Raw genomic sequence first — 9377 nt, forward strand, 5'->3', positions numbered from 1 at the left:
GTTATCTTGGGTTTTAGGGTTTTGGGCCCTTTTGGACCATAATTTATTAAGAGTTGGGCCTTATGGATCTGGGCCCATTTTGGACTTGGAATGCCTTTTTGGACTTTTGGGCTTGGGTATGTTAGGCCTAATAAAGGGAGGGAAAAGCAGTCTTTTTTCCCTTAAAGCCGAGATTTAGGGTTTGGACTCTTGGGTTGGGTTATTGACCTAATTTTTAACTAGGGTTTATTACTTGTGATTTAGTGAGAGGATTTCACGAGTCAACAACTCGAGTGTGATTTGATATGTTCAGTCTGAGGTGAGTTTCCTTCGCTTTACTAGTGAGTTGAAGGCACCAATGTCGGCCCATTAGACTATGTTGGTAGGATGATGATTATCTTCGTGACAATTTCCTGTATTGCCTGCCTATGCTTATTGTCTTTATGAATCTTATTGTTATAATTATGTGTTAGCTGTATGGATGAAATAGAACCGATACCGGTTAAAAGAGACCGAATGGGTTGAAATATATCTAGTACCGATTAAAAGAGACCGAAGGGGTTGAAATAGACCCAATACCGGTTAAAAGATACCGAAAGGGTTGAAACATACCCAATACCGGTTGAAAGACACCGAAGAGGTTGAAATAAACCCAATATTGCTTTGACTGTCATACAAACACATTTTTATGTGAAAATATGTTGTTTTGTATAAATATGATTTTATAAAGAAAAAGCATATTCGAAACAAAATTTTGAGAAAAAAGTTGTAATAAAATTTAAAGTTAAGATGAATTCATAACAAAATTCTGAAATTTGGTCGTAAAAGGTAAATTTTGGACCAAATTTGTAATAAAATTTAAATTCTAGACCAGAAGTTTAAATTTTGGACCAAATTTGTTATAAAATTTGAAATATAGGTCAAAAGTGTAAGTTTTAAAAGTTGGATGATTTGTTAACCAGGTAAAATAATCAAATTGAATATAATTATCGATTTTTGAGACTTAATTGAATAAAAAATATATAAGAACTAGATTTATTATGAGCCCAATATATAAATTTTTTATATTTTTCCAAAAAAAGTTAGTTCAAAACGATAAAAACTGTAAAACTTAATCGTGTACATTGATATTTTTTCTTTATTTTAAAAGCACATGTTGAAAATCTATCATAAAACTTCTTATTAGTAATGAAATAAAAGATTCCATTATAAATTGATTATATGCAATTATGGGCTTAAGGGTTTTGTAGCAAACTAAACAATTTTGAAACCAATTTTGATTCGACCACATTTAACATTCGGGAAAAGGGTGGAATAAAGTCGCATCATACATATTCAAACCAAATTCTTATAAATGAGAAAATAAAGAGAATTTTACAGGAAGCAAACTGACGGAGGTTTAAGAGGAAATAGGTAATTGAAATCCTTCCCTTAAACTTACTTTTGGGTAATTGGGTTTCAAAATTCATGGTTCCATTGTAAAATCACTGTATCTGTCAATCTAGCATTCCAATACCATGAAACCACTACACGACTTAGATGAACTCCATTTGGGTATTTGATATTATGAGACGTGAAGAATCAATCCCCTTGACTCCCATGTCCTTGCGCTAATCTACTAATGAGAGTCGGAAGAGATTTTTCTCAGTTGCGCAACCACCTACGTTGGCAGTGGGGTGGGATGACGGTGGTTAATTTCGACAACTACAATGGAACCCAAATCGGGTAGAAGTAGATCAGCGAAATCAGAATGAGATGGTCGAGAAAGGAAGCGAGAGTACCAACTTGCTCCCAATCTGAAAAACCACATAAGCTCCAACACGATAGACTCTCTTTGTTAGCCTCCTATAATAAGTTAAGTGACTAAATACACATGTTAATATCGAATTTATGTCCCTAGAATGCAAAAGAAATAATTAAAGGACCTTTTAAAACAAAAACCGATATTTGATTGGGATTACAATGATATTAACTCTTATTTTAAAAACATATGTCGAAAATCTATCATAAAACTTTTTATTAATAATGAAATAAAATATTCCACTATAAACTTATACAACATATCTTTATCCTTTATTTTTAAAAGTCAATTTTTTATGAAATAAAAGTTTAAAATTTAGGTTTATCCTCGTTCAATTCATATCCAACCCAAAGCTCCCATCATGTTCGACAAAAAATGGGACACACATTACACAGCCCACCTCGTAATTATGTCCAAATCTAAGGGCAAAAATCAATCAGCTAAATATTTAAATTGACATTATACGAATGATAGAAAATCAGACGCACAAATACAGCGAAAGCTTAAAACACATCCGTAGACGATCGCCTCTCTCTTTCTCTCTCTCGTTCCCAATTAGGCTTTGTGGCTCTCTCTTTCTCTCTCATCCTCTTCGCTTCTCCATCTACTCTCTCTCTTTCGTTGATCCATCGACCTACTGTAAGTCTTTTGATCTCAATTCATCTATTGATTGATGTTTTATTGGATCTTTGTTGTTTTTTCGTTTTTTCTTGTTTTGATTGAAAGATCCCTAATTTTTCTATTTGTATGACCGTCTTATTAATCGTTCGTTTTTTTGTTGTAGTTTAATGTTTTCGATTGTAATATATGCTTATGTTACGATGAGTTGACATAGATGCTATATCTAGGTATCTTTTGCAGCTTTATAATAGTTTATTCGATGAAAAATTAGTTGTGGATTTAGGCATGTTCAAAATATTTGATTTATTAGAGTTCTCCGATTTGATTTAGTTTTTGGTGGATGTTACTTAGTGATTCTTCGGTCAATTGAATAATTTTCATCGAATCAGTGGTAGATTTACCGATGAATAGGGTTTTATGGATTTGATTTAGGTTAATAGCTAGCGAGTATTCTCCTTTGTGTTGTATCCCTATTTTTCCAATATTTTGTGTTTAGTTTTGTTTTTGCCTTTAATGATTTTTTAAAAATCTCAATCAATGTGAAGGCAATATATGCAGTTGGCAGCTGAATAGAATAAAATATCTCTCTCTGTGCTGAAACTTTTGTTGACTGAGCAATTTTGGGGATCAAGTGTTGTCTGGATCTAGGCTTAATGATAACCAAGAGAAACTTGTATTCTTCAAAGATGCATGTGTGCTTATATTCTGAATACAACAGTTATTTAGTTTATGTTTGTGCTCATATTACTGAGCAGATTCTCTTCATCTAAAAAGTAAATCTGCATATTGTTCCCATGCATGTTCATTACCTCATGTCCTGTTAAAATTGGGTCTTATGTTATTTACACTTCTTTTTGTACTAAGTTGTATGTGTTTCTTGTTAAGGCAACCATGAGTGATGAAGGAGAAAAGACTTGCCCACTTTGTGCTGAAGAGATGGATTTGACAGATCAGCAGCTGAGGCCTTGCAAATGTGGCTATGATGTATGGTTCAAATTCTTTCTAAATGCTATCTATTGCACAAGTTACCTTTTTTTTGGCTTAAATTGTCAGACCAGCTTATTTTAAGAACTCTCCATGCAATTGATTGCTCATGTGAAAGCTAGTAACTGTTTACATGACTTGTTAGTAACATTAATGAAGCATCATATTGCAGATTTGTGTTTGGTGTTGGCACCACATTATGGATATGGCTGAGAAGGATGATACAGAAGGGAGGTGCCCAGCATGTCGCACCCCTTATAACAAGGAAAAAATAGTTGGGACAGCATCAAAGTGTGAAAGGTTTGGTGCTTGACATATGTTACACTAAAAGTTGTTGAATTTTATTTATTTTACTCATTATCTTGGACTTCTTTGTTTTACTAGATTGGTATCTGAAATGAGTGTGGAAAAGAAACAAAAGTCACTGAAGGGAAAAACCAAAACTTCTGAAGGTAGAAAGCAGCTTAGTAGTGTGAGGGTTATTCAAAGGAACCTTGTGTACATTGTGGGACTACCTCTTAATTTAGCAGATGAAGATGTATTTCTCTATCTCTTTCTCTCTTACTAATTGCTCTTTCTTACTTTCCTATTACAAAGTCAACATTGACTTATTCTTCTTGAGTTTTAACCCTAATTCCATGTTCTACAATGCAGCTTCTGCAGCGAAAAGAATATTTTGGTCAGTATGGGAAGGTGCTGAAGGTTTCTATATCTCGGACAGCAGCTGGTTCCATTCAACATTTTGCAAACAATACTTGTAGTGTGTAAGTTCAATTCTTTATACTCACATGAACATTGTAATAAGTTGATATGTTTCATTATTTGGAAATGTGTCTATTAACATCTTAGTTACCATTAGTTACTGAAGGCACGATTCAGGTATCATGCTAATACTGTGAGATTAGATTTTCCATCTTTCTTCACATATTGCATGTTTTCCCCAATTCATGACTAACTTCTGTATCTATCATATTTATATTTATAATTTTCAGATATATTACTTACTCAAAGGAGGATGAAGCTGTTCGAAGCATACAATCAGTACATGGGTTTGTTTTGGAGGGTAGACCTTTGAGGTTAGAACCCAATAACATGACCTGAAAAGTGAATTTTTTCTTCTTCTTTGTTTATTATTTTAGTTATTAAACTGGAATTTTGTTGCAGAGCCTGTTTTGGGACCACAAAGTATTGTCATGCATGGCTGAGAAACATGGTATGATATGCAAATGAGTTGATTTTTATTACTTTAATGCTTTACACTTTTTTTTTTTTTTTTTTTTTTTTTTTTTTTTTTTTTTCACTTTTTAGCTGTATTTTGATTGAGAGCAATTTAATTTTGTTGTTACAGCCTTGCACCAATCCTGATTGCTTGTATTTGCATGAGTTTGGATCACAAGAGGATAGCTTCACTAAAGATGAAATAATATCAGAATATACAAGGTATATTGTGCAAATGCATAGGTTTTGGATCAGTCTCTAGACTCATATGGCCTTTTATGTTAGTTGAAGTAAATATTTATTGCCCCTAAATTAACTTATTTTTAAAGGGGTAGAGTTCAGCAAGTTACTGGTATTACAAATGATATACAAAGGCGATCAGGGAATTTTTTACCACCTGCAGCAGATGATTACTCTAATAACACCACTTCTTCATGGGCAAAACCTATTAGTAAAACTCCTACAAATGTAAGATACTCCATGTCAACCTTTTTCTTATTTTGCAGAAATCTATCTATGGACTTTGACTTTGACTTATTCTCACAAACAGGATACAACCAACAGCATGAAAGTTTCCCCACCAAATAGCAGTTCTGGGAGATCTGTAGCTCTTCCTGCAGCAGCCTCATGGTATGTATATCTTTTGTAAGAACCAAATTCTAAATCTTTTGGATATTATTATCTACTGATTCATGTTGCTTACTTACTTACACAGGGGAACACATGCTTCAAATAGCCAACCTCTTGCTGCAAATGCAGTGAGTTCTAATGGAACTTTAAAGCAAAAGGTGGACACCTGTACTTCTACTACTACTACTGCTACACTATCATTTTCAACAGCAGTAGTGAGCCCCTCATCACATTCCAATGGGATACTAAAGAATCACAGTGAAGAAAGTAAGCTGCAACATCATCATCCGGAATCTGCTACCTCAACCATAAACAGTCATCTTTGTACAGCCGCACCAAATGATAAAAACGATTCAATGCAATCTTCCGAAACTGCCCCTGACAAGGACAAGGATGTTGTTTCTGATGAAGAAGGAATCCAGAAGTTATCATCACTCAGCATTGGTAGGAATCATGGATTAGGATTACAACCATGTGAAGATGAAAAACTTGTACAAGTACAACCTTTCACTTCAAATAAACCAAAGAAAGGCACCAATACCAATACCAATACCAATCCCAATCCCAATCCCAATCCCACCATGGATAATAAAAGACAAGTGTTTTGTTTAGAACCAGAACCAGAACCAGATTTTCAGAATAATGTAGAAGAAGAAGAAGAAGAAGAAGAAGAAGTTGCAGTTAGTGAAGCAGAAGCAGAAGCGGATTTGTTATCTTTTAATGATCAGAGGCTGAGGGATCCAGAAGTTGTTACACATACAAGCTATATACAGAATGTCCCTCAATCATCCCATGTGAATCAGACTTGTTATTCCCCATTTGGGAATCAAAACCTTGATAGAGGAGGTTCCCTTTTGAATACCATAAATATGCCAGTAGCCAATGGGCATTCTTCCAATGGAGATGTCAATTCCTTTTTTGAAGGGTCTAATGGACATTCTTATATTAATAAGCAAATTGGAATGTTTGATGATACTAAAGCAAAGAGGGACCACCATATTAGTAGTAATAATAATAATAATGGATCAATAGATTTAGGAGAAAACAGTATAATATCTAATATTCTGTCAATGGACTTTGACCCTTGGGACGAGTCATTAACTTCACCTCAGAACTTGGCTAAATTATTAGGCAACAACAGTGATAAACAAGAAAGATCTGTCTCTTCAAGGAAAACACAAAATTGCAATCAGTCAAGATTCTCATTTGCAAGAGAGGAGGATCAAGGATCCAATTTCAATTTTACACAAAGTTTTAATGATTTTGGGCAAAATCTCAATCATCAGAACATGAACATGAACATGAAGCGTGATTTTGTCAGCAACACAGATGAGAATGGTTTCTCTGCTTTTAATTTTGAGGAATCTGACAATCGTAGTGCTGGCAATTATTCTTCCAATAAGATTTCAGGTATAATGTCTCTAGACTCTAATCACTCTTATCATGTATGATTGATTCCCTCTGCTTATAATATATGTTTTTTTTTGTGTGGGAAAAATCAAATTGCAGTTTCAAGATCTCAAATCTCTGCACCTCCTGGATTTATGGGGCCCAGCAGAGCACCACCTCCAGGGTTCACCTCTAATGAGAGGATAGAACAGACATATGATAACTTATCTGGTATGTTACCATATTCTTTTGTCTTTCTCCTGTACATATATATTTTATATATATTTATTTTTATTGCAGGGAATCATATGTTTGAGAGTGGTTCTATAATGAGAAAAATGCATCAGCATCAGCATCAAGCAGCAGCGGCTCCTGTATATAACGGTGGTGAGCTTGAGTTGATGGATCCTGCAATTTTAGCTATTGGTGGTAGTAGAGTTGACATGATGAGATCATCATCAAACTTCCCTTCACAACAACATGCTGTTGCTTCTTCTTATGAAAACGATAACAGGCTTAGACTTTTAATGCAAAGCCAAAGATCTTCTTTCACACACCAAACTCAAAACCAAAACCAGAGATTTAGTGAGCTAGGCCTAGGAGGAGATGGTTATGGAGTTCCTTCAAGAATTCTAGAACAGAACAACAACCGATCCAGCTATCAGCAGGGTGGATTCCAACAGCCGAGGATATCTAATGGGCATTGGGATGGATGGAATGAAGTTGGGAATGGGAATGGGAATGATATTGCAATGGCGGAGCTTCTGAGGAACGAGAGATTGGGATTCAACAAGTATTATTCTTCTGGTTATGGTTATGAAGATACAAAGTTCCGGATGCCAAGTTCGGGTGATCTGTATAACAACAGAACATTTGGGATTTAATTAAGGAGAGGAGGAGATGTGACTTGACTTGACTGACTTGCTTGCTTAATGTGGAATTCCAGATGGAATGGATTGTGTTATTGTTGAAAGATTGAAAAACCTTCTGAAACAGGGCTTCCAGAAAACCACCAGGTAGCTAGCTCACTCTCATTTATTCTCTAATTCTTTGATTTCTTTCTATTAATAATTATATGTTTGTATGTTTGGGTTATTTGTTATAGGGTTATACCAAGTAATGAGAATGAGAGGAGGACCCTGTTCCAGAAGAAGAAGAAGAACAAGTCTCAAGTGGAGAGAGGATATGGATATGGTGTGTACATAATAAGCATCAACCAACTAAGCCCAGTGAGTGTGATTGATTTGATTTGATTTGATTTGTCCAGAAAAATAGTAATTATATAATGTTGGTGCCTCAAGATAAAAGCAACTTAATTAATATGCATTTGCAGCAAGCAGTATGAATGATGTTATTATTATGGTCTTGTTTTCTTATAATCTATCTAACCATATCATATACAAGTTGTTGGTTTCACCCTACTTTTCAACTACTCTTTTTTGACTTTTCATTATTTATATACATGGATTTGCTTTACCTTTGTACTGACGTAACCTTTCTCATACATGCAATGACGCAAATGCAAGGCGGAAAAATAAACCCAATTTCTTTTTTGTTTTTGTTTTCACGTGGCAAACTCTCAGTAGACTTGTCCATAGCTTACTGTTCACAGAGAGTGATCACTGGCACTGCTATCTACATTTTTGAAGTTAGCTTCAAAATTTTCTATGTTGTAAGAACGAAAAGCTTTGTATTGATTTCTCAAGTAGCTGGGGCAAAAGTGTGAGATGATATATAGTTTAAATTCGTAAAATTTTTGAATATACTAATCAATATTCTTTTGTTCCTCATTTTCTTTCTATTAACCATCCATTCTTATGTGTATATAAACTCTATGAAAAAAGTCAACTTATTAACACTTTACACTTTAGGTTCTATAATTGTCAAAGAAAACCCCTGATGACATATCGCACCCATCCTTTCTCTTTTAATATACAAACTACATCTTCTCTTTCTCTTCTCCATCCTGCTGGAGCACTACCACCGCTAGAAAAATCTCGTTGGAGCCGCCCCTATCTGTCGGATCACCTTCATGTCATCTGTCGGGCAAAAAATATACCACACCCCTCCTGCCTCTCTCTAAACACAACCACCATTTTAAACAAACTGATCTTCTTCATCTACACCGGATGAAGCCGCCAATGGAGCAACCATTGTCAGAGAAGACAAAGAAACATATCTGAATTGAATCTGCCATCTCTCTCCCCCTCATAAATCGGAAAACGGATACATATAGGGTTCTGGTAGCCTAAAATCCCCAGCCTATCAGTGATGGGGTGCTAGGATTAAAATTTTCTAGGTTCAGCTTTGACTCTCATAGATTTGGAAACCTTAGATCGACTTTGTCGGGAAAGAAATAGTGAGATGATTATATCAACGTCCACTCTAATCTAGGAATCCTAACCCTTGAACTAGAAAACCCTAGCCAACGTAGGTTCTGACGACGTTAGGGTTTAGTAGTGAAGGAAGCTCTGGTGAAGGTGGAGACATAAGGTGGTGGTTTGGTGAAAGGGGCGCAGTGCATGAAAGATGGTGATGGTTCGACGGATAAGGATATATGTTTGACAATGAACTTTTGAGAGTTTTTAGTTTTTAGTTTTTAAGGAAAAACTTCAATTAAAAACAAGAAACTTCGCGGAAAATACGAACTATAAACTTCTATTTTAAACAAAAAACTTTTAATCAAAAAACTATTTCAAATAGTTTTTGAGAGTTTTTAGCTTTTATGTTGCTCTTTTGTCAAAGAACAAGGAAA

The 9377-nt window shown here is 34.9% G+C and overlaps 1 protein-coding gene across 1 annotated transcript; it reads left to right on the forward strand.

The window, feature by feature from the left end:
• Positions 1–2242: 2242 nt before the first annotated feature.
• Positions 2243–8038, forward strand: LOC145073619 (uncharacterized). Its single transcript, XM_079020155.1, has 14 exons — positions 2243–2419; positions 3287–3385; positions 3558–3685; positions 3770–3923; positions 4040–4149; positions 4378–4461; positions 4550–4598; positions 4734–4825; positions 4933–5071; positions 5154–5233; positions 5319–6643; positions 6743–6853; positions 6923–7638; positions 7728–8038. Exons 2-13 carry the CDS (start codon positions 3293–3295, stop codon positions 7504–7506), a joined length of 2949 nt encoding a protein of 982 aa, XP_078876281.1. The 5' UTR covers positions 2243–2419; positions 3287–3292; the 3' UTR covers positions 7507–7638; positions 7728–8038.
• The last annotated feature ends 1339 nt before the right edge of the window (positions 8039–9377 follow it).

This window comes from Lactuca serriola, chromosome 9 (genome assembly GCF_051521515.1).
Source record: "Lactuca serriola cultivar US96UC23 chromosome 9, Lser_US96UC23_V15, whole genome shotgun sequence".
Taxonomy (NCBI): Eukaryota; Viridiplantae; Streptophyta; class Magnoliopsida; order Asterales; family Asteraceae; genus Lactuca; species Lactuca serriola.

Coding starts and splice junctions, on each gene's coding strand:
- LOC145073619 (XM_079020155.1), top strand. CDS start 3,293: ATGAGTGATGAAGGAGAAAAGACTTGCCCACTTTGTGCTGAAGAGATG. Junction 3,924..4,039: donor TTAATTTAGCAGATGAAGAT/GTATTTCTCTAT, acceptor TCTACAATGCAG/CTTCTGCAGCGAAAAGAATA. Junction 5,072..5,153: donor TTAGTAAAACTCCTACAAAT/GTAAGATACTCC, acceptor TCTCACAAACAG/GATACAACCAACAGCATGAA.